The sequence below is a fragment of the Hippoglossus stenolepis genome, chromosome 21 (assembly GCF_022539355.2).
Source record: "Hippoglossus stenolepis isolate QCI-W04-F060 chromosome 21, HSTE1.2, whole genome shotgun sequence".
Classification (NCBI taxonomy): domain Eukaryota; kingdom Metazoa; phylum Chordata; class Actinopteri; order Pleuronectiformes; family Pleuronectidae; genus Hippoglossus; species Hippoglossus stenolepis.
The window spans coordinates 501,063-527,316 of record NC_061503.1 but is presented as its reverse complement, the minus strand read 5'-3'; the positions used below and the strand labels follow the sequence as shown (position 1 = coordinate 527,316).

Below are 26,254 nucleotides of genomic sequence, written 5' to 3'. Positions count from 1 at the left end.
TGCTGGGTGACAGGAGAGAAAATTTAACAGAGTGATAAATCATAATATATATATATATTCAGAAATCTGATGTGTCAGGGTTCACTTGCCTTGTTGAACTGAAAGAGTTCTTGTTTGAGTCGATCTCTCTGGGACTCCTGACCATGTCGCCTAAACCTCTTCATCTTGTCCCAGCACCAGTATGGAGCTTGCAGGCTCACTGATGGATGCTGCATGAAGGAGTGAGAGGACAAAGAGTGAGATAAAGAGAAAGGACACACACAGATATGATTCTTGTGTTAAAGGTAAATGCTCCAGTTTCATCAGTGGTAAGCACGTATTGGTGTAGTGAGATCGAATCAAACAAACACAAAGTAAATGTCAGTTGTATACGTGTCCTGGTTAGGATTATTCAGCGGAGTCCACGTCCAATTCGCGATGCATCTAAGAGTGGAGAAATGTCCACAGCTCTAGTGCTCAGCACTGTGCAGGACACAGCAGTGCCTCAGTTATTGCAGCCCAGATTGAGTATATGAAAACATAGTCACTCTGGAGGACAGAGAAGTGTTCCTTTTGTGGCTTCTGGCTCCGACACAATTGTGTAAATTTCTGCTGTGAAATTATTTTTCTCTCTTATACCTTCAACTTCTCTGTTCAGCACACCGGTCGCTTCATGACAAACGGATGTCCTTATATGGAGAAATAGAGGTGTGGCAGTATGCTAATTACAGAAGGCGGACAAACGCCTGTCAGTTTAGAATGATTCTGATTCACAAACATACGCATGGTGGCTCAAAAATGTTGGTGACCACTGGTGTAGTGTTTCTGTACTACAGTTGACAGATGTCTTATCAAGTAGAAATTTGAACATGCTTGACATAATGCGTGTTTATCTTGTTTAAGGTGTGATCTATTCATATAGGGGACAAATTAAAGTGTTTCCTTATTTGATTCTTAGTTGAATCTAAGTGGAGCAATTTTCAAATTTAGAAAAGGTTGGTAAGCAAGACAACAAGGGTACAAGATGAACTTTCATAAAAGCAAATCTTTCCCAATAAACCCAATAGCCACAAGAATACTTCATACACTCTTTCCCTACCCACATTTTAACACCTCTTTCAACATATTCCAGTATTTATCAGGAAAAGCGTCTTCACAAAATTCAACCAGACTTTATCTTTCTTTCTATGGGGAGACAAAAAACGGCGCATTAAAAAAGTGTATCTCCAATAGTGCAAGTCGGTGGGTGGGTGGTATGACACTTTTCTAAACTACAATTGGTTATGCAGAATTCAGAAGCTTTTTTACTACTGTCTAAATCACAGAGTACCCCCCACACATGGAGATGTCCTCCTCTCAGGCTTACTCGCAGACACAAAAAACAGAGATTCACGCATAAAACACACACACACAAACACACACACACACACACACACACACACACACACACACACACACACACACACACACACACACACACACACACACACACACACACACACACACACACACACACACACACACACACACACACACACAAACACACCAACTCAGCTGTCGTCTGACACGCTACTGTTTAAATGTTGATTTTTTTTTTAAATGACCGCCACAATATCAGCACTGATCACCACATAATGATCGATACTTTTCTCTGGGGCCGGCTTAAATAAGTAAAATCTTTTTACATAGCTGCGTTGCATGTATTCAATAATTCAGCTTGTCCTGGCTCTGCACGCTCTCTCTCTCTCGCACTGACAGGCAGACACACACTGACACAGGCACTCACACACAAACGGTGTCATCGGACACATCTGTAAACTCAGACTGGGTAAAAACAGAATTTGAATTCTTAGGCAATGTATGGAGAGCCGGAGGAGATGGCTGGGCTCGCTCTGTTTGGCTCGATTGGGTGGGCAGTATGCAGCGCATGATAGAGACACAGGGAGGAGCTGTAAATTAGGGCCGGCTCCTCTAACATGACAAATGCATACGTGTGGTCGCAAGAAGGTTTGCTCTGTCTCCCAGCACAGTCTCAAGAGCATCAAGGGGGAGGGCAGCAGGACCGCTATCTGCTCCTTTGTGTGATGAGGAACAATAGGAGTCCTACAAAATGACATCCAGCAGGCTACTGGTGTCCATGTTTCTGACTCCATAAGGTTGGCATGAGGGCCCAATGTCCTCTAGTGGGACCTGTGCTCACAGTCCAGCACCGTGCAGCTTGATTGGCAGAATACCAGAATTGTCAGGTCCGCCACTGGTGCCCCATTCTCTTCACAGATGAGAGCAGGTCCACAATGAGGACATGTGACGGACGTGAGAGAGTCTAGAGACACCGTGGTGAACTTTATGCTGCTTGTAACATCATCCAGCATGACTGTTGGCAGTGGGTCAGTGATGGTCTGGGGAGGCACATCCTTGGAGGTTCGAAGAGCCAGTGGTACCTTGACTTTTTTTATTTTTGAAAAGTTGGATCAGCCTATGATTACATTTTTACATTTTACTTAAATTTTTTTGTGTGGTTTTGAATGGGTTGATGATTTTGGTTTCCATTGACCGTTGTTGCGTCATTTTGTTCTCAACAAATTACACAATATATATCAGTTATGATTTTCAACTTGAATAATTCGTTCAAGATCTGATGTGTGATTTAAGTGTTCCCTTAATTATTTTGAGCAGTATATATACACACATATATACAGCAATACCATTTATGTTCCTGTCTTACACCCGTAAGGCTCAGCATGCTTGTGAGAAAGAGAGCGAGACAGACAGAGAGAGCCCATCACCTGAAGTTCTTTACATTAACTTTAATCATAACTACAGCCTTCGTGAGGTTTCTGTTAGGTCTACTGTCTTTCATTTTTTGAAGTTGTCCTTGGTACTCAAAATCATAGCAGTACTATACAGTAGGAAGCCGTGCATCTTCTGCTCGTTCTCTTTCACTCACTGATTTATTGCGATTTTCAAGGCAAAGCCCATGTAAAAACATAGCACTGGCAATAGCAGCTATGTTGCAGAACCGCAGCAGACACGCTGCCAGTGTGACCAAATAGCGACCGCGGCACGCAACAATTCCGTGGCGCAACCGCAGCCAGTGTGTCCCGGGCGTAATGTAATGAGGTCTCAACAGGCTTCACCTGCAGCTGTGGCAGCATGAAGGGTTGAGCGGGGAGATGTGTCTTGGCTCCATCTCCCGGAATCGCGACACAGGGCCGTGGAGGATTGGATATATATATATATAAAGACCTTTTGACGTTAACGCTTGCGATTAAATTGGAAACCATTTTAAGTTATATTTTTTGTAACGCAAATTAATTATATCAAAGTTTGAAAACAAATTCCTCCCGTAGCCAAGCGCTAAAAAATAGTCTGACATTTCAAACAGTCCTGCAAACACACTAGAGCTGAAAGTTCAGCAAGCCTCTCATGGACAAACAGAGGAGTGACCCCGGATGTAACCGCATGCTGGAATTCAAGACTAGAGATGATAAAGCGTGTCCAACACACTAAAAAGCCACTGAAGGCAACACTTGCCCAGCAGAAGCACAACTTAGCCACGCTAACCTCAGCTGAATACGATAGGCCAGCAAATCTAGAAACACTGCTGGATCCATGCAGTTAAAGTGATTTTCCGAGTCTCAACTAATTTGTTTTCTCCAAAATAATTTATTTCAAAAAAAAATTTGGCCTGTCCACTAAATTGGTGTTGAAATGAAAAATGTAGTCTATAATTGTGTGCACTCTGCCACCTTGTGCACACAATGGACATCTCAGATGGTGACCCTGCCTACATAGTGTGCTTCAAGGCTGCATTCAGAGAGGACCTCAACACACAAAAAGAGAACACAAACCTGTCAGGGCTAAGGTAGCAACATCTCTAGACCCCCGACTCAAGCACCTCAGGTGAGTCAGATGCTGAAGGACAAAGAAACTGCATCACAGCCCTGCAGAGAGGAGATGGAACCAGAGCTCCCAAAGAAGAAGATGGCCTGCCCCAGACTTAGTGGCGCAAGTCATATCATCATCGTGATATTCAACAAGGATATCACATATCAAATGTTTTCCTAATATCATGCAGCCCTACTTTCAAGTAATATTACTCAATTAAGTGTGTGAAAAGGGACTGTTCACACACTTAATTTGTTTCTTTTAAGACAATGACGACATTCTGTTTATTATTAAGCTTTTAGCCCACTCAATTCATTATGGATGTTGTGGGCAAATTGCCAAGCACTCCCTGAGACGTTTTAGTGAGTCTAATGATGAGGCACTTAATCAGTTAAACCTCTGTACAGTTATAAAGTAGAGCCCAGTTTCAGCTTAGAGGCATGTCTATACTACAGTGGTGGTTGACACACACAGGTGCCCGTGGTGAGCAGGTTAAGAGAAATCAGTGTGAAAGGGGACTATTCACTTTGTCTCTTTAAAGACACTATGGTATTCATTTTCTTATTAAAACTTAAATCTACTCGAAGTAACATTCATGTAGGTAAAATGTCCCTTTACAAACAATTTACAGGCAAGCAGTTTACATTCACTTTGCAGCAGAAGTAATTTTGTACTTGATGTGGTTGTCTGCTAATGTAGTTTGCAGTTTATGGAGGTTGTTGCTCAGTGAATTAAGAGATTCTAATTGGCAAATCATTACAACTAAGCTGAGATGTCCAATATAGTTAAAAAAAAACTCTAACCAGTTTTTTATACATTTCTTTATTCAAACAGCATACTTGTACTGTTTTATCTCCCACCAAAATACAAGTAAATAGTAATAATAATAGATTTAATTTATAGAGCGCTTTTCAAAATACTCAGACACTTTACAATTGTTAAAATTAATATACAAGTTACACACTAAAAAACAGAGCACACAACATACATCACACATTAAATGCAGTTCTGATAAGGTGAGTTTTGATTTGAACATTAGTGCAGTCTCGGATGTGTTTAGGGAGAGAGTTCCAGAGGGAGGGGGCAGCTATGGAGAAGGCTCTGTCGCGGCAAGTCCGTTGCTTGGTCCTGAGTGGAAGGGACAGGAGGTTAGCATCAGAGGAGCGGAGCCGACAGGATGGAGTGTGGTGGTGGAGCAAGTCGGTGAGGTAGGAGGGGGCCTGGTCATGGAGGGCTTTGTGAGTGAAGAGGAGGACTTTGTATTGGATGCGTTGTTGGATGGGGAGCCAGTGGAGATTCTGGAGAACAGGGGTGATGTGATCACAGGACCGGGAGTGGGTGAGCAGGCGAAGAGCAGAGTTCTGGATGTACTGTAGTTTATTTAGGACTTTAGATGATGTGCCATAAAGAATACTGTTGCAATAGTCAATTCTGGAGTAGATGAATGCATGGATCAAAGTTTCAGCAGCAGCGGTAGAGAGTGAAGGGCAGAGACTGGCTATCTTTTTTAGGTGGAAAAAGGCAGTTCTGGTGATTTGGTTAACGTGGTGTTCAAAGGAGAGGCTGCTGTCAAACATGACTCAGAGGTTGCGGATGTGTGGGGAGGGACAAAGAGTGGAGTTGTCAATGGTGAGGCAGAAGTTGAGACTGGTTTTAGTTGGGACCGATGATGATCATATCCGATTTGTCACAGTTTAGTTTGAGGAAGTTGATTTGCATCCATGATTTAATATCAGTGAGGCAGTTGGTCAGAGTCAAATGAGTAGCAGTGGTGATGGATTTAGTGGAGATGTAGAGCTGGACGTCATCAGTGTAGCAGTGGAAGTAGAGACCGTGTTGACGTATGATATTACCTAGGGGGAGCAAGTAGAGGATGAGCAGGAGAGGACCAAGCACCTAACCCTGGGGGACGCCTTGGCACAGAGGAGCGGTAGAGGAGGTGCAGTAGTTGATACTGATGAACTGTTCCTGTTTGAGGTGGGAAAGAAGAATGTTGTGGTTGATGGTGTCGAAAGCTGCAGTGAGGTCAGGGAGAATGAGGATGTTGAGGTGACCAGAGTCTGAGGAGAGGAGGAGGTTGTTTGTGACTTTGAGGAGGGCTGTTTCTGTGCTGTGAGCAGAAACCAGATTGTAATGGCTCGAACAGATCGTTGGAGATGAGGTGGGCTTTGAGTTAGTAGTATTTTAAAACATATGATTAATCATTCCCGATTAATCTATTTACGTGATTCATTTTATTAACTGTTTTGATCCCTTAGGGCTGTCGAAATTAACGTGTTAACGCGGGATGATTAATTTGTGGAATTAACGCATACGCAGAATGACCGCTCCATGTACCCATACCCCCCCCCACTCACTCGCTCAGAGTGACACACGCAGTGAGATCAGAGTTCGTTCACATGAAGCAGCCGGTCAGTGACTTTGTAGAAGAACAGTGAAATACAGAGTTTCTCTGGTCTCAGCTGCTCAGTGATCAGCTGCGTCATGATCAGAGCAGAAGCTGCAGTTGGTTTGTACCGAGCTGGAGTTTCTGTGTCCTCCTCCACTCTGCTCTCACTGTAACTAATAAACACTCATCACTAGTTATCAGGACCTGATCAGTACATGAAGTAACTTAGTGTTTGTTTGATTTGCTCCAGAGTTTATGAGGCTGCATTTAAACATCATGAAAATGACAACATGTTGTGCTCAGTACAACACGAGACGTGACGCTCACAGTCAGGACTCAGTGTTAAAATGAGCGGAGCGACACGATCCGACACCATCGATTCATAACCAAACACATGACCGTACGTTTGTCACCTAAATCATCCCAATAAAAAATTAACTATGAACGTGACCTAGTTCATTTTCATCTGCATGAACTGAACTTGGAACTCTTTCTTTTTAAGTGTGAACTCGCTCAACACTGTTTCTACAGATGGGCTCAGATTCAGATTTCACATTCACATTGAATTGTGTAAAGGTTTGGTTGTTTGTTTGATTTAAAAAAGAAAAGAAAAAAGTTTTATTCAACCATCCTATATTTGCAAAAAAAAGAGAGCAAAGGCTAAGATGTCCCAATTGTTTAGATAAAGGTCATCTTTGAGTTTGATAAAAAAAAAAAAAAGTTCTAAATAACATCATGCTGAGTCCAGAAGAGCCAATGTGAGAACCAGGGCCCCAGACCAAGTTTTTTTAAAGGAGCACTGTAGCCCCTTACTGAAATTTGTAGGAGCGCAAGCAGAAAATATATAGGGGCATACCTTAAATCGACCTGCAACGCAATTATCACATTTTCCCCCATAAATAGACAACTTCCAGAAATATAATGTCAGGGCTTCAGACTAACTTTTTCCACTAGTGGCACTGCTTTTAGGGGCACCAGCATGGACATTTAGACTTACAATGAAATGCAACACAACAGACATTATATTATTAAATATATTATTATATTTTTTCCCCATTTTAACTGTTTTACTGAAATGTTTTGGTAATAAATAGAAAATTAACAAAACAACAACCACAACAAAACAAGTAAACATGGAAATGCCTTTCCTTCCCCTTCTGTTAGAGCGCATCTCCCTAAAAACCACTAGGGCATGGCACTTCTGAAGGCCAACACTTTTAGTTGGGCCTTCTAGCTCTTTAGCTCTGTCTGAACCTCATCTGTTCAACCTCCATGGCATCAACCTCCTCCAAGCTAGTTCCCTCAAGACCTATTCTAATCAGGTCCTCCACTCTGTCCACATGCAGGGACCCTCTGACATCAGATTTAATCCACTTCTGTGCTGAGAATCCTGTCATTTCTTTTTCTGAAATTGGCCAATTCTGCACTTTTATTTTTGTTACGTTAAGTACATGCTCATTAGGGCTGGGTATCACCACTGATTTCTCAAAACAATTTGATTGCTATTCACAAGGTTTCAAATCAATAACGATTCAGTTAGGAATATGTCAGTTTACAATACCAATTTTGCTTGGATATGAAAGAAATTCTCAGAGAACTAAAGCTGTAAACTGTGCAGGGAAACCTCCAACTTGGTGCATTGTTGAAAATATTAAGATAGGCCTGTCATGATTACAAATTTTGTTGGATGATATATTGTCCCAGAAATTATTGTGATAAATTATATTATCATCATTTTAAAACAATTTCACAGCACTGAAAAAACAATATTAGATCATAATCCTGCAAGTACAGCCTTTCAAAGCACAATGAACTTACAATTCTTAAGAATATTCAGTCTGACATTTGAATTAGAATAAAAAATATTATAATATCCTCAATAAATAAACCATAAATAAAATAAACCATACACACAACCCAAACAATAAATAAAATTGACTCTCTGGCTCTGTTAACAAACTGCTCTTGAATAAATATTAAACATTTGGCACAGAGTTTATAACCAGCTGAGTAAATAGGATGGGATGGTTACGATTTACATGAAAAACTTACAATTATGTATTTAGTTATTAAATCGATGGTGTGTCTGTTTTTAATTGCATTAAAAAAAAAAAAATCAGGAAATGCTATTAGTTTTTAACTGAATTAACAATCATTACAAATACACTCAGTTTTAAATTGAATGTAACAAATTATGAAATTCTGTCTTAGTTATGTTTACCATTGTTGATTATAAAATTGATTACCACTTTCCCATCAGGGGGAGATAAACCTATACAAATACTCAACATTCGCCAGATGCAGCCCATGGCCAAAACACTGCAGTTTTTTCCACTTATTCAGGCTCACAGCTTTGATTATATTAGCCCCGTTATCTGTGGTGATGCACACTTGTCGAGCATCTTGCAGCCCTTTTGCAATGAGCTCTCTTGTATGATCATCAGGAGTACAGCTTGATTGGAAGCACAAACTTTTTCCCCTCCCAGTAGTTCCCCTACTGTTAAGCTGAGATAAGGCTCACAGGTTCTGCTGGACCACAGATCCGTAGTTGTGGAGAAGTGGGTCACATCTGTTAGCTGGTGGGCCACGTTTTCTCTTACTGAAATGCACAACTCTGGCAGCGCTTTCTCTAAAAAGAATTGCGACCAGGCAAATCGTACTTTGGGTTAAGTTTCTTTATGAGATTTTTGAATCCTGGCTTTTCCACACCAACCGGGGCCGTGTCTTTGGCGATGGGTTTTGTTACTGCGGCCGTGATCGCTTTCCATTTTGGACTTTTTTTGTCGTAAGGGATTGACTGAATTTCAAGCTAGAAAAGAGGCTTTCGCTTTGGAAATTGAAATCGCCGAAGCAAGTGCAGAAATTGTTACACTTGAAGCTTCCAAAGAGAAATATGATTTTCAAAAGTATGATTTAAAAGATATGACTCAACACAAAGTGATGATGACAATGATACTGGTGGTGATGAGAATGATAATGATGAAGATAATGATGATGAAGATGGACTTCTAAATATGTCTACTGCCCCCAGTGTTCCAAAAGTGTATGTGCACCCTCCTCTTAAGAAAGGTCCTCACAAGGATTATCGAAATTCACACATGCGGAAAAAAATCATGCAAAGACAAAATGAAATTACTGAAATGCTAATTAAAGAACAAAGACTCTCACTTCTACCAACAAGAGAAATTCCTGTTTTTTATAGAAATCCACTGCATTACTTGTCCCTGAAAGCAAAACTGACAATGATTGTGATAGATTTTCTTCCTGGAGCAGTTCACAAATGGATGCCCTCAAGTGCTTGTCAGAAGTTTCATACATATGGAACCCAAAAAGGGATTTAAAGAAGTTAAAAAACTGTTGCAAAAGGCATTTGGAAATGATGTATTGATCGCTTCAGCTTATCAAGAAAAAGCCCTGAATAGGAGTGTACTCAAAGCAGGATAGAATAGGGGACTTCAAGATTATTCGTTGTTCTTAAGAAGCTGTTGTAATGCGATGACAGATGTTGATATGCTGCAAGACATGAACAGCCCAACACACATGAAGACAGCCGTAACAAAACTGCCATACAAGCTTAGAGAAAGATGGCGCACTGTTGCTTATGATTATTACGTACATGCAGGAAAAAGAGCCAAGTTTAAGCAACTTGTGGAATTTGCAGAAAGACAAGCAAATATCGCCTGTGACCCATTGTTTGGAGACATACATGATGCTGCACCAAGGAAGGACAGAAATGTAAGCATCAAAAGCAGTGATAGATTTAGATCTTTAAGATCCCCAAAAAGCAGTTTTATGACGATAACACAGGACTCAAGCTCAAGGAGTCCAAGCCATGGAAACACAGAACCATCTGGTGAAAAGGTCTGTCTATTCTGCAAAGGAAATCACACGACCGACGCTTGTGAACAGCTTGATAAAAAAAGACACGATGAGAAAGTGAACTTGTGGCATTTGTTTTGGATGTGTGACTAAAGGTAATCTGAGCAAAAATGTTAGAAAACGCTTAAGCTGTACAATATGCTTGTTAAAACATTCCACAATATTGCACATTGTGAAGAAGCAAACAGAAGATTGTAAGAAAGACCATGTAAACACAGTATTTTATCATTAGAGTACACTTCAGTTCAGTGTGAAAATTATGAATAAACGTTGTTGAAATACTACTGAATCAGACTTATTTTATTTGAGTCAGTTTTTGACTTCATACAGACATTGGTCCTTTTACTAACATGTGCGCAGAAATGTTCTTACTCTCCGCAGAGTGTGCGCACAAAATTGCCGCCGGATTCATGACACGTGCGCACCAGCCGATTTTGTTCTCACCACCACGCGCATGTTTGTGAATCAGAATCATTCTAAATGGACCGGCGCGGTTCCGCTCTCTGCCACGCCTCTATTTCTCCATATAAGGACATCCATTTGACATGAAGAAAGCAGTGTGCTGAACAGCTGAAGTTATAAGAGACGGCCCAAAAAGGTAAGAAACACAACAATCTCACAAAAGCAGAAATTGAAGGTGTCGGAGGTGGAAGACACAAAAGACACTTTTCTGTAGCATGTCCTCCTGAGTGATGATGTTTAAAATTAAACCTGGGCTGCAATAACTGAGGTGCTGAATGCTGTGTCCTGCACAGAGCTGAGCACTAGAGCTGTGGACATTTCTCTAAGATGCATCGCGACGTGGACTCCGCTGAATAATTATAACCAGCGCTTCTTCAGGATCACAACAGACACACATTAAAGGTCCGGTCGTTCTGTGTCAGAGTCTCAGTCAGAGTGTGCTTCCTCCTCACTTCTCTGACCTGCACTCACTTTACACTTTAACAATAAACACCAGCATTGATCCAAAGTGATTCACTTTAGAGTTTATGAGACACATGTTTAAACCTGCTAAATACTATAACTAAATACATGTGATTATCAGTTCGTCTGAAGACGGACAGAGACGAACGAACGAACAAACACACACACCTGCACAAAAATTCCTCCCGCAGATTACGACTTAACGCGGTGTTTTAACTTCATTGTTGCAGAAGAAGCGATGCCCCGTTTATCCAGAAACATTAATATGAATTCAGCAGGTTTTTATAGAGATGAGGATTAAATGGTATCAATTTCATAGTTATTTAATACATTTAGTCAATTCATTAGTAAATAAAATTATTGCTGTCTATTTACTATTTTTATTTAAATAAATGTAGTTTTAATATACTATGCATTTAGTCAAAACGGTGCGTGTTTACATTTTCTAGGACAGCCGCGCCTTCACCATTTGTGCGTACACATGGTCTGAAGAAGTTCTTACTCTGCGAACAAATTTAGGTACGAACATATTGATGAATCCCAGATTCGTGCGTCAAACGTTCGTACGCACGCTTTAAGCAGAGATTTGTGCGTACGCACTGTTAGTAAATGAGGCTGCTAAACTTGAATTTAAACAGTGTTGATATTCTTCCAGAAAGTTACTTGAATTTCACTTTGGTTTTCATTTATTTTGTTGTTGGACAAAGGAGTTAAAACACTGTGTTACGTCATAAACTGCGGGAAGAACATCTGTCTGTGAGTATGTTTGTGTGTGCTCGTCTCTGTCCCTCCTCACACATGAACTGATAATCACATGCATTTAGTTATTAATCGATGTCATGGCTGTGCTCGTCATGCTACGTTACATGTGTCTCATAAACTCTGGAGCGAATCAAACAAACACAAAATAAACGTCAGTCCTGTACATGTCCTATTAACTTGTGATCGGTGATGGTGTTTATTGTTAAAGGGTAAAGTGAGCGCAGGTGAGAGGGGGAGTAAGGAGGAGGCTCCGACAGAGACTCTGACACTGACTTTTAATGAGCGTCTGTCCTGATCCTTAAGCAGCTGTGTTATAATTATTCAGCGACGGGACAAAGCTAAGACAATTAACGCAGCGTAAAACATGAATCGATTATGTTCTGTCACTGCATTGATGCAGAGTTGTCCATGTCTGCAATCGCGATGCATCTAAGAATCGAGAAATTCCCACACCTCTAGAAATTCAAGTGCTCATTTATCCTTTCCATAAACCCCACAATCAGATCACGTTCTGATTTGCCACAGCAGTAGGGATTTACACAGGCTACCTATTAGAAGTGCCAAGGTAACGGTAGTGTCCATAAATGCTGACCACTGATTTGCAAGACTGGGAATTTTGTGGCTCTGTGTCGTGCTCTGCTCACATGAATACTCAACATTCAGCGCAGACGAAATCAACACCCATCAGTGTTACTCTATTAAAAACATGAAACTGGCGGTGTCTCAGGACTAAAGTTTTAAAGACGTTTTTGCGGTAGGACACTGTGTGTGACAATTTTCCCATCAGCCTTAAATTTAAAAGTATTACATTTGCGGTGCTGCAAATTGAATACTCTGAATTGAAGTTGTGGTCAATTTAAGACATACATTTTGTTGATTTTAATTAAAGATTGTTTAAGGAGCGATGGGAACACTGATGTCATCCAGACTTCCAGAAAGTTTGATGTTTTTGAGTTCATCTTTGGTTTTGCAGAGATGTTATTACTAATCTGAAACTCCACAATGTTGTTGAACAGCATTTAGTAATCAGTGCATGGTCAGGCACATGCATAATACATTATTTTCCCCCTGTTAATAGGGTTTTGTTTTTAGTAGTTTGTCCTTACTCTTGTTGAGGGTTAAGGGCAGACGAGGTCATATCTTGTGACAAATTGTGATTCATGAATATGGGCTATACAAATAAAATTTGATTGATTGATTGATATTACTAATGCACTACATTGTTGGTATTGCAAAACCACACATGTATTACTATGAATGTTGAGGTGCTAATAAACCTCTAAGAAGCAGTGGCCATTGTTGATTTCTGCTTCTTCAGAGCCTTCTAATACAGCTTTTGTGTCTTTTCTTCCTCAAAGAATAAAGATATTTTTGTTATCCAAATATTCAACAATTTGTTTTACTATACTTGAACATGAAATAATACATGATAAGAACTGGAATCGTAATTGATGAAATTCAAACTATACCCAACCCTAGGTTTTCGAAAGTCAGGGGATGAAAAACAGCCTGCCTTAAACTTTTAATTTCAAAAAACTCCGTAGGGGTTGTGTGTTTCAATTTTGAGAGAGTAAGCTTGTGGCAATATGTTAAATTATGAAATGTAACTTAATACTAAATCCTTGACAGACGTGAGTAACTGGAGTAGTCTTTTTGTATGACTTATTTTGACCTGATGCAGATGGAGCTTAAGACACGGTCCTTGTGTACATCAGTATCCTGTCCAGATTGTCATATATTTGTGTTGCTTGTGCAGTCTGAATGCCAGACAACTTTCGTCTCTCACAGTTTTACTCAAGCCAAGATTTAAAGAGACCACATTATAATTACAGATGCTGGATGAAGACACAAATAAGTTCCCGTGAATAACAGAAATCAGTGTTACAATGTCTATTTCATTCTATGTGTATCTTACCATTGTGTTTTGTATTCTCCAGGAACTAGTCAAACCGGTGGAACTCTACTTCCTTGTACACCCATACACACTAATTACTCATTCTGAAAACCAGCCCGTTGAGTCAAAGGGCTCACCAGCATACCTGCTGAGGAGACACGCCTTGCTAAGGTTAGCTTTAGACGTTTCCGTAACTATGCAATTCTAGCTGCATCTCACTTAGCTACTACTGAGTGCTAGCGAGGACTGTTCTTGCCTCTACGCATTTTTATTGTGGAGAACAACCCAGCAGATTGGATTCAAACATATTTACCAATCTCTAAACAATGAAATGTCGGCTCAATGTTGGGGTCATTCAAGACAATATCATAAAACATGAAAAGGTAATGTCAGTAAAATATCCAAGCACAATACAACCACACCACACAAATTAAAAGTGTAAGTAGCCAACCACTCATGTGTTTAATAAATAGAATATGTGAAGTTAATCGTTTAGCTAAACTCTTGTTAAGTCCTTCTAGGAGGATAAATAGAACTAATTCTACGAAACATGCAAAGGTGCCTTGGACGGGGCAACAATGCCTGGTGTCTTAGTGGAATATTAAGAGTAATGATTAGCCAGCTAGCCAATGGGCAACTTGAGGAGTAATGTGTGACGTAACGAAAACAACTTCAACTAGCATGAGTTGGATTCGATCAGCGTGCTACGGCTGGGCGTACTGAGCAGATCAACTCCACCGCTGTTCATCTGGCAAGCGGACACCTGTGGGCAGCAGCTCTGTGTGTTCTTGCGGGCCCACCTCCGAACCCACCTGATTCAAAACGGCCAACGTCCTCCGTTTACTGCTGCTGGATAAGAGTCTTCTTCTGGCCGATGTCTAGTTGGCTGGCAGCTCTCACCTTCTCCGGAGTCGAGGGAAATGGGACCAGACCAAAAACGTAAATTCCAGATTCCAAGCAAGAAACGTCAGGTTTCAGATCCGATAAACAACTCTGACGTTCTTTTCTCTCCACCGCTGCGGCGCTAGCCTCGGTGCTTCCTGCTAGGCTTCACTTCACTGCTTCGCTAACTCCGCCCTTGTGATGCATTCAATATACACTTCGTAAACCACACAACTTCCCAACACTTCACAGCGCATGCTCTGAAGCTTAAACAACTCTGGAGTTTCTCTTTAAGAGCTAAAATCACCTCTCTCTCTAAAAACACGATACGGTCTATATTCATCTTCAGAAAAAGTTACACATGTAAATATTACGTTATGTTTGCTGATGTGATGAGGTGGTTGCATTTAGTAGCCAATAAAAAGTAGCCATTGAGTGAATTTATAAAGTATCATGTTTGAAAGACCAAAGAAGCCCCGACATTGATTGTTTTCAGTAATGTAGATGTCTTGAAGGTTCTAACCTATGAGATGGATTTTGGCAGATTCTTTGTGAAAATATCACTTATAATTAACCACATACTTTTGGACAACATTTTAAATCAGCAACTTGTCAATGTCAATAGTATCAGGTCACAATCGCATAATTAAACATTTGCTACATTTACATGCACACAATAAACCAGGTTACTGAATAAATTAGGTTAATATTAGAAATTTCAATTGGCTAATAGAATATATAAAAACCTATGTTTAAATGTAGCTTTTAAGAACTCAGATTTCATTACATTACATTACATATCATTACATCACATTACATTACATGATGATGTAATATCATTACATTACATATCATTTAGCTGACGCTTTATCATTTCCCTCCTTAAGTACATCAGGATTCATTTTCTATGCTTTGGTATTTCAGATATCCCCTTCATGAAATGAATAGTCAATACAATACAAAAATGTTTTATACAGCAAAATACAGCACAAAGGGATGAAATTGGACAATATATTGAACAATATATTTACCAACACTGTATATCTATGTGCTGAATAAAAGCACTCTGGAAAATAATAGTGCCGCAGCAGGAATGACATCTGTGTGGATACAGCACACTTGCAACAGTATAGAAAAGGAGCTGTCATACATAGGTAAAGGTAGGCCTTGTGGACAAGGATGGTGCACAGCTTTCCTCTAACTTTGTTGGGCAGCAGTTTATCACACAACTGAACTACCCCGTTACAGGACGAATACAGTCTTTATGCATAGCTAGCTAGCAATCTAAATATAAGGAAATCAGCAGCAAATTAAATTACATTATTTCCCTGCATAATTAACGCCAGGGAACTGGGATGAACGTTTCGATTACCCCCTGGTGACTGTCTACAGCATAGGTCATTAACTCTGCCTCTTCCATGTTAGCAGATGGGACACAGGTCAAATTAGAAAGCCAAAGTACAATCCAAATACATTGTTTCTATTTGATTTCTGTCATTTTGTTAAAAGTTTTGTTTTGTTCAAGTTGTTCAAAGTTTTAATTCCTCCAGTAAATTTGGTTTTAAAGGTTTGGTGTGTAAGATTTAGTTGAAAGGGATCTATTGGCAGAAAATGACTATAAAATAATCCTAGTGATGTTTTCACTAGATGTTTTCACTTTAAATGGTTTTAAATGGGGCCATTTTTAGCATGAAGGTAGTATTTTTATACACAGTGAAAAAGATGCATATCATAAGAAAGAAGTTTAAAATATTATGATTCCACAAAAAATACACAACTTTGGAAAATATTATGCCATATTCATTAACACAGCCCAAATTATAAAACTAAATAAAAACTGAAAAAGCTAAAAATGTCCCTGTGGTGCCCTAAGGGTTAATTTCTTGGATATAAAATAATACAACCCATAAAGTTATGATATTACACACTCCTATACAGAGGGTGGTGGCATGCACCTTTAACATTGATTTGTAACCTGCCACTGAAAGCAAAGAAAATGAAGAGGTCATGTTATTACACACTCTTTATACAGTAGGTGGCGGAAGAAGACATGTGCATGTCACAGTGCATCTGTTCCAGCAGCAGTTACATAGGTCTGTCTCCAAACAAACACTGGAAACTTCTATGCTGTGAAAACGAAGACTTAGCCCAGTGGTGGAGGTAAGTCCAGCAGCTCTCTCAGCTTTGCTTCACTTCTTCCTTATCATCATCAGAGATCGATTTGTTTGGGAAAAATGGTTCACTAGTGGAGGAAAAGCTGAACTGAACGGAACAGAAATATAAGCATAGATTGTGTTTGTATTGTCTTCTAGTCACACTTAATACATTTGAGGCACTGATGAGTGTAAGGGGAGAACATGTTCATACGCCTGTTCTTGTGGGCTCCAACAATAAACCAATGTCCAATTGATGTATTTCTGTAAGTATGGTGACCCATTTATTTTCATCACAACACTGTTAATGTCATTCATCATTATTATATTCACCTTATCACAGGTAAGAAGCAGTCCCTGTTTCAATTCATCAGCGTCATCTCTAATCAGCAAACACAATATACAGTACCATTGGCCACACTGACACGATATACTAACACAACAAACATGCCACACTGACATGGTAAAAAAACAGTTTTCCTCCTTTGTCATACAGACTTCCTCTCCTCACCTGGAGGTTACCTATAAGCACTTTATTTTCAATGCTCCACCCTGTGTTTAAATAATGTATTACATGTGGTCACCAGAATACTGCATAAACATAAAATACAAAACAAACAAAAACTATATTATGGCTCCAACAGACTGGCCCCTAATTGTTAATGGAAGGAGGGCATAAACTTTAAAAAATGTATCTTTATTATGGAGACAATAAATAATATGAAAATAAAAACAACAACACAGCAACTCAATAACATAGAGGTCACCAATAATGTATATAAGGTCATTAGTAAAGCCAGTTAAGTTACAACTGCTGTTGCTCCTTGAAGAATACAAAGTTTGGTCAATGGCCTGAGCAGGATCTTGTTAGTTTGCACTTGTGCAGAAAGCACTAGTCCTTTTCTTACAATGTCTCTAGAGCTTTCCAAAGTGAGCTGTAGCATCTGCAATTAGTACAATGCAGGGGCGGCTGGTCAATAGGGGTGATAGGGCGCCGCTCTCCCAAAGAAAAAAAGGAAAAAATGATAGTGATAAATGTTGTTAATTATCATTATGATCGTCATTATTATTTTAAAAAAATTTATTAAATTATACAATTATCAGGACAGTTTGTCCTGCCTGCTACCTCTGAATATCATCGTCCAATCAGCTGCAGCGCCGAGCCCTGTTTGCGATTTCCATATGGCTGAAAATCGCCCCACATCGCTCTCATAGACTTTCATCGTGAAACTTTTTTTCCAACTGCAGGCACTGCAATGCATTCCCTGTGACTTCCGGGAGGGCTCGCACTAACGTGATTTCGTCATACATAAGCTGTTACACATGCACCTGGGCGGTCCAATCACATCGTACCTATGATTACGCGGCACGCCATTGTCACAGTCATGGTTAACGGGAGCAACTTGATCGTTTTGTTAAAAGAAAGGCCTTTCGGTCATCTTAGCAATGAGGATAAATTGGCAACCAAAGAATAAGGACCACACAAACCAAATTTAAACATCAAGCAAGAATCTACAAAAGGAGGAATGTTATAAGCAGGGATTTTTTTTTGTTATACGGAGCTGGTATGACCGGAAAACATGGTTAACAGGATGCGAACTAGCTAACGCCTTGTTTTGCTACCCCGTATTCTATTTCACCCCGATGGCAGCACGGACACAGCGTTGACAACTACGGGTAACTGACATGCATCATCTGTTAGAGAAGGTGAAAAAGCCTGAGACATCAAAGATGCATATGGACAGTTGCCTGAAATTTTCGGCGTTGGGAGGGTTAACATTGCCAATCAGTTGAGCGAGAGCCACAGGTTATCTGTGCACCGTCACAATGACAAGGTGAGCAAGAACCGTCATATTTTAGCCTGTCTTATTGATTGTGTGAAGTTCTGTGGAGTATTCGAGTCAGCTTTGCGAGGCAAAGATGAAAGTGAGGGCTCCAGCAACCCTGGGAATTTTCGTGGACTGGTCGACTTAGTGGCGTCGCTAGACAAGGTGCTTGAGGAACACCTGAAAGCTGCAACAGTCTTCAGGGGTACGTCAAAGACTGTGTAAAATGAGCTACTGGATTGCATGTTATCAGTCATCAGGGAACGTATCATGCAGGAGAGGAAGTCGGCTAGATTCGTAGCCATCCAAGCAGATGGATGTTTTCCTGATGTTTCTACCCAAACTTAGTTGGTTCTTGTGTTGAGATACATCGACGGGAACCATGCTGTGCAGGAACGCTTCTTTGAGTTTGTCCCTATCTTGGACGCAACGGCAAACTCCATTACGAGTGTGATTTTGGGGAGACTGAACAGTCTTATCTCTGAGGATGAAAAAGGCAAACTCATCGCGCAAGCATACGACGGGGCCAGTGTGATGAGGGGAGAGAGGACTGGTGTGCAACAAAAGGTGCATGAACATTATGAAAATGCCCATTATGTGCATTGCTACGCACACCAGCTGAACTTGTTATGCAGCAAGCCACTTCTTGCATCCCAGCAGTGAGAGTTTTCTTTTCCGATATCAGTGTAATTGCCAGTTATTTTACCTGAACATCCAAACGCACTGGCATCCTCGACCAGATTGTTGCACGAAGGCTGCCAAGAGCATCGTCCACAAGATGGAACTTCAACAGCAGAATCATGAACACTGTTTTAGAGAACCTAGATGACCTCATAGAGTGTTTCAAAACCATCAGGACCGACAGCTTATTTGATAGTGCCACAGTGAGGGAGGCATCTGGCTTCCAGAGGATGCTGCAGGATGATGATTTCCAGTTTTTCCTGCAGCTTTTTCATCAAATCATGCCTCACTTTGACATGATGTACCAGCAGCTGCAGAAGAAGGACATTGACTCAGTCTTCATCAAACATGCCCTCCAGAGCTATTGTTCATACCTTCTTGATATAGAATCTTGTCATAATAAAATGTATGCATGATGTAATGTAAGCCTATATGGTTACAAGGTTTAGACAATCAACTCGCTGGAAAACCTTGGTGGCCGTGGTAGTGAACACCTGGAGGCTCACACACACCGGCGATTCCACTCTGCTGTGGCCCACGACCGCTGAGATGTGAGATGATAAAAGCGATACCGGCTCGGTCGGTGGGGAATGCTACAGCCTGCAGTTCAAAATGGAGTTCACACTGCGTTAAAAACGAGCGGCAGTCACTGGAGTCGCGGGAAAACCTCTCCGGACGTCAGAGTCTGGTCATGGGGACGCTGGGAGGCATGGCAGACGTGAACAAAGGTGAAGCTGAAACTTCGGCACCGGTGGAGGAGGGGAAAGCCGTTCCTGTCAGCTCGCTGCTTCGCTGGGAACGTTTGTCTCATGGAGTCTTTGAACATGCTTGGTGAGGAAGGTAAGTTGCTCACCAAATGAAGTCGGCATCTGGGTGTGTTGGCTGCTGGTAGCAGCAAGATTTTCTCTCAGGCTCCGTAGTTCCTCCTCTTGTCTCACGATCTTTTCTCCATGCGTTCATGAACTGAGAACCGAAAGCACAACTCTGATACAATGTCCAGTTTCCAAAAACAGTGGTCTTTATTTCCAGTCAGGGTTCGGTACACGGAAGCCAAAAAGACAGGCAGAGGTATCAAAAAGACGTGAGGCTAAGGCAAGGTCGGTAAATACTGTACATAAAGGTGGTCAAAGCCCAAGACAAGACTAGACGTTGGTATATCCCTGGAACTCTTTTACCTGCAGTGGTCTGTTCTTAAAGGATGCAGGAATTTTCGTCTACCCCTTCGTTTCTAGGGGGGTCCTGAATACACTATGGTTGAAGGGGTGTTTGAAGGGCTAGATGGCCAGTGCCCTTACATCACATAGAGAAATGGGACAACACTACATCTTCATGGCCACACGCAAAACCAAGGGGTAGGACCAACTGGTAGGGCTAAGGGGTGAATTTGGACCAATTCACCCCTTAGAACCAATTGGGAGCCCATGGTTTGTAAACTGATTTGGACTTTCCTTCCATTCACATTTAATTTCCTTATAAGGTATTCTGAACTAAATTAGCTGTACTTCCTGGATCAAGAAATGCATATGTTAGTCTCCTTGGATTTCACCTAAACTGGTGGAATGGATAAAATAGGTGATTTATAGATTTATATAGATATATTAGAGGAGAGATAATTTCTTATGTAAGTCATGAGAAAAAACTGAAAATGGGAAAACTCACAGAACAAACTAAACTTATTGCTTGGCTGGATGCTCCATATGCCGATTCACCAACCCTTGATTTATATAAAGAACGTATATCTTTCCCAAACCAGAATTCAACACATTGACTTCAGATCACACAGTTGAGCTACTTCTTAAGTCCCAACGCAATTATTATGAACAACGTGATAAGGCCAGTAGGTTGTTAGCCCACCAGTTGCAACAAACTACATCCTCTCACAAAATTCCCCAGATCTGGACATCTACAGGGATTACAATTGACCCTGTTAAAATGAATAAATGATTAAGGATTATTATGCTTCATCATACACCTCTGAAACCAACTCGGACATGGCAGATTTTGATAACTTTATTTTCCACTCGCGAAATCCCTTTACTGCACCCAAATATGGTTGAAGAATCTATCTATCTAACTATCTAATACTGAACTATCTACTGCTATTATGTCCATGCAAGGTGGCATATGTCCAGGATGGTTATTCAGTAGAATTTTATAGGAAATTCCAACCCAAATTAGCCCCTGGGCCTGTTCTAATCAGTACGTCTTTTCAATCACTTAGTCTACCTCCAACAATCAATCGTGCCTCCATTTCCCTTATTTTAAAAAAGGATAAAGACCCTCTTGCCTGCTGCTTTTATCGCCAAATTTGTTTGTTGAATGTGGATTTTAAATTGCCATCTAAAATGCTCGCCCTGCGTCTGGAAACTGTGATACCAACTATTATTTCCCTTAAACAATCTTCATTAAAAAGAGACATTCTTTTTTTAACTTAAGACAAATTTTAATAACTATTTACTATCTCCCTATGATGTCCTTACCACAAGTTGTGATATCTAGATGCGGAAAAGGCATTTGATCATGTGGAGTGGAAATATCTCTTTTACACAAAAATGTGGCTTTGGTAAGAACTTCATTTCATGGTGTCCCGTCTCCAAGATAGTTGAGGTCATGTTTTTTTTTCTCCCTCATGTTTTTGTGTGTTGTATTCCTGATTTATTTTGTCATACTCACCTCTTGTCTCGTTTCAGGTACCATCTGTACCTGTTGTGTTTCTTACTCCTGTGATTACCTGCGCCTCCCTAATGTGTGGCACCCGTGTCCAATTGTCTTTGTGTTATGTATTTAAACCCTGTGCTCCCCTCCGTCTGCGCCAGATCGCCTGTTCTCTTTGTGTCAGTGTTCCAGCATTATTCTTCCGGTGTATTCCCTCATGTTACAACCTGCTCTCTGTACGTTTTGACCTTTTTTTGCCTAGCAGATTTTGGATACCTCTGCCTGATTTCTTGGACTGTCTTTTTGTGTACCAAACCCTGCCTCATCCAGTAATGCCTTTTGTACCTACCTGTGAGCTTATCGAGTCGTGCTTTTGGGTCCCACTCCACCTGCTCCTGTTCCTGCTCCAGCGGCTTCCATGGTTCCGCTAAACCTGTCTCGCCCAGTGTCCTTCTCGGTGGAGTCGGGTGACTGCAGTGCCTTCCTGACCCAGTGTGACATTTTGAGCTCCAGGCGGTGGCTTTTCCCTCTGACCGGTCCAAAGTAGCCTACATCATCTCCCACCTGACCGGCAGAGCGGAGGCATGGGCCACCGTTGAGTGGAGTCGCCAGTCGGCCATCTTGAACTCTCGGCAGCTCTTCTCTAAGACTTTCTCCCAGATTTTTCAGCAGATCGCTCTGGGGAAAGAGGCAGCCCGAGCAATCGTCCGGCACGGAAAGAGAAGAGAGGCTGACTATGCCATTGAGTTCCGGACTGTAGCGGTAGAGAGCGGATGGAATCAGGCTGTGCTGGTCGACGCATTCCTTAACGGCCTCTTTGACTCTCTCAAAGATCACTTAGTCCTCCTGGATCTTCCAGAGGAGTTGGTTGAACTTATAGCGCTGACGATAAAGATGAATAAAATACTTTTTGAGAGAGAATGAGAGAGATCATACACTCGCATTTCCCTGCCATGCCTGTAGGGGCAAACTTTCGGAAGTGTCCTTAGTAGTGGCCAGGCAGTCACGTGACTCTTCCTACAGCGCCTATGTTGCTTCGGAGTAACCCATGCAGTTAGTCATACCACGTTTCCTTTCTGTCCTTCCTGAGCTCATCTATCCATTATCCTGACCTCCTCTTCTCTCTCTCTCTCAGCCAACCAGCGCTGGTGGACTCAGTGTCTGGTGCTAATTTAATGGACTATCAGTTCGCTGGGAGACTGCTTTCCAGATCCATCCCTTTCCTCTCCCCTGGGGGCCAGTGCATTGGATGGTCGTATCCTGTGCAAAGTTCATGGTTGAGGTGGAAGCAGTTTGTGGTTGAGGTGGATGCCTCCAGCGTGGAGTCGGAGCCATCCTTTCTCAACGGTCCTCCAAGGATGGGCGCATACATGCTTGATTCTTGTTGTTCTGGGTTTGTACCCTTATGGTTGAATGCACTTATTGTCTGTTTTATCATTTACATTGTTGTTATGGCCTGTTTGAATGTTCTCAGTGAGCTGGACATACTTGGCTTTGACTTGTTCAACATGTCGACAAGGACATAAAGAAGGAGTTACAAGAGAGAGCCAGTCGAATAAGGTCTGCTCTGGAGTGCCCAGACTTTGTCAGGAAACTGTAATAATCAGAACAGTCTGTCTGCCCCAGGCATTGTTCTGTTATTATGTTTGTGTCAGTTTAGTAACAAAACAATTTATCTTAATTTGTACTGACGAAGATGGAGTTTTAGTTTTAAATTGTTTCCAGACCTTTGGGATGGCATAACATGTATGTTGTATTATTGGTAGAATTAATCTTTTGCACAGAAATACATCTCCAGCGAGGTTTGAGGTAAAAAATGGCCTCTATATGGCGCAGCTTAGGTACCACAGTTCTGGAGGATTTGGCTTTTGGGTTTGTGCTTGAGGTGCCACAGGCTCATGCCACGCCCCTCACACCACGCCTCCCAATTTTACAGGCCGCATTATGGTTTGGAGGTTTAACTGGAGGTTCATGCCAAGCCCTCAATGCTGCACGCTGCAGCCAGACCCTTCTCCACCAGTCACTCATCAGGTAATTAGGTAAATACATAGGGTGTGGTTGTGTCGCTCCCAGGGTCATTGGAGTGCATTACAACAGTTAAAGAAAACAAAACACACACCACACAACAGACACCAAGGAGATTAGTATATAAAGGACACAGAAATCACAGAAAGCCAGGTAAGATATAATAAAACACATGCAAGTCAAATAAAAACAGAAATCTAATAAAACACAGCTAAATATGGCATGCACATGTAATTTTGACCCTGTCACATAGCAAGGATGATATTAAAAGCATAATCAAGTCAGACAGAACAGTGGGACAGTACCACAGTAGCTTTCAGAGGAGAGTAGGAGAAATGAGTGGCAACAGAGGCAGGTACTTTAGGAAGCTCTTCAGAGGAACCCACAAACACTAAATGTCAGAGTTATGCAGTGGAGAACCTAGGGGGATGTAGGATGCAGGGCTTATTTAGGTTCTTTGAATGCACGTGAATATGGAAAAGAAATTAATCCAGCCAGATTCAACCGCCGTTTTGATCCACACTCCGTTCCATAAGGTGGCGGTAATGCACATGTAAGTTATTTGCCAACAGTCATTTAACAAAAGAAGAAGCAGAAGCAGAAGCAGCAGAAGAAGAAGAGGAGGAGGAAGAAGCAGAACAACAACAACAACGAAAACAGCTTAATCAGGATACTAGCATGGCTGCCGACAGCGAAGTAAGTGTTTCCATTGATGTTAAATGAGTTCTTTAAGGAAAACGAGTCAGTGCAGTGTATGTGTCTAAATGCGTGCTGAGTTCATGGTCTACTTTAACCAGTGTATGTCTTCTCCAGCCCGAGTCGGAGGTGTTTGAGATCACCGACTTCACAACAGCGTCAGAGTGGGAACGGTAGGCGAGCTCATTGTAACACAAATAAGCAATACACCATCTGCTTCATGTTACACACACAAACAAGGTACCTGTGGTAACAAGGTTTATCATCGCGGTTGTGTGACAATATACGTTTCATGTTATTTTACTGCACGTCATCTACGCTTCGGACTGAGCAACGCGGTCGTCTTAACTCATCTTTTAAGATGATGGTATAATGACGTTAACTTCTTCAATATAAGCAGATGTCAATAAAGAAACATACATTTATAAAAGAAAGAAACGTTTGCATGTTCAACAACTTCCTTGGACATTTACGTGCATATTAATCAGTTTCCCGAGGTACACCTAAATGCACCACGATGACGCATATGGTAAAGACGGCATGACCTGAACACATCCCGGTAGCGAATCAGCTGCAGCCGGAACAGTTGAGGTTTTACAGACATACATGGTATGGTACATAGACAAAGGGGGAGGGTTTAAGATCCTCTCAGTCCACAGGTAACCATAGGTTAGAGGTACGCAAGAAGAAGCGGGGGCGGTTATTTACTGGGTTTTATTAAATCACCAATATTTGGAACAGTAAGGAACACACTCAAGAACATGTTGGACTTGACTTATCATTTATTAATTACATAAACAAAAATAAATCAACAAATTTCTGCCACTTTCTCAGGCGAGAGGCCTGCTCTCTGGGCTAACAACAAAAAAAGGATCTTCAGAACAGTCTCAGTAAACAAAAATAAATAAATCAGTAAAATGAACACTCACAATCAGAACCTATGAAAAATCATCAGTGGTTGGTGTATTAACCACATTAAAGTTCTTCTCCAAGAACAACATCATGTCCACATTCTCAGGTGAGAGGCCTGCTCTCTGTGCTGTGACAATGGGACTCATTTACTAACACTAACACACAGCTGATTTTGTTCTCACCACCACGCGTATGTTTGTGAATCAGAATCAATCTAAATTGACAGGCGCGTGTCCGCTCTCTGCCACGCCTCTATTTCTCCATATAAGGACATTCGTTTGTCATGAAGAGAGCGGTGTGCTATCTACAATTATTTTATTTTTTTATTAAATGGAGTTTAAATATACTATGCATTTAGTTAAAATGGTGTGTGTTTACATTTGCTAGGACAGCCGGGCCTTCATCATTTGTGCGTACACATAGTCTGAGGAAGTTCTAAATTTATTCGCAGAGTACGAACAAATTTAGGTACGAACATATTGATGAATCCCAGATTCGTGCGTCAAACGTTCTGACGAACGCTTTTAGCAGAGATTTGTGCGTACGCACTGTTAGTAAAGGAGGCCCAATGTCCCCTGCATTGGAGAACACCCTAGCGTTTAGCCAACTTGGCTAAATGGGGACAAAAGACTCTCATTGGGCCTCATTTACTAACATTGCCCACAAATCTGTGCTTAAAGCGTGCATTGATTTAATTGAATTAATTTGT

The 26,254-nt window shown here is 41.2% G+C and overlaps 2 protein-coding genes across 4 annotated transcripts in view; one reads left to right on the top strand and one right to left on the bottom strand.

Annotated features, from left to right (window-relative positions):
- llgl2 (LLGL scribble cell polarity complex component 2) overlaps positions 1–14,794 on the bottom strand; it is a 60,143-nt gene extending 45,349 nt beyond the window's left edge. For both annotated transcript variants that reach the window (XM_035145339.1, XM_035145340.1), the window contains exons 1-2: positions 14,528–14,794; positions 90–209 (exon numbers count right to left, since the gene is read on the bottom strand). In XM_035145339.1, coding sequence (XP_035001230.1) covers positions 90–164 — 75 coding nt within the window. In that variant the 5' untranslated portion in view covers positions 165–209; positions 14,528–14,794. The remainder of the gene's footprint in view (positions 1–89; positions 210–14,527) is intronic.
- Positions 14,795–24,490: 9,696 nt separating this feature from the next.
- The window catches only part of rab3gap1 (RAB3 GTPase activating protein subunit 1), a 44,614-nt gene continuing 42,850 nt past the window's right edge, over positions 24,491–26,254 (top strand). For both annotated transcript variants that reach the window (XM_035145056.2, XM_035145055.2), the window contains exons 1-2: positions 24,491–24,633; positions 24,751–24,806. In XM_035145056.2, coding sequence (XP_035000947.1) covers positions 24,616–24,633; positions 24,751–24,806 — 74 coding nt within the window. In that variant the 5' untranslated portion in view covers positions 24,491–24,615. The remainder of the gene's footprint in view (positions 24,634–24,750; positions 24,807–26,254) is intronic.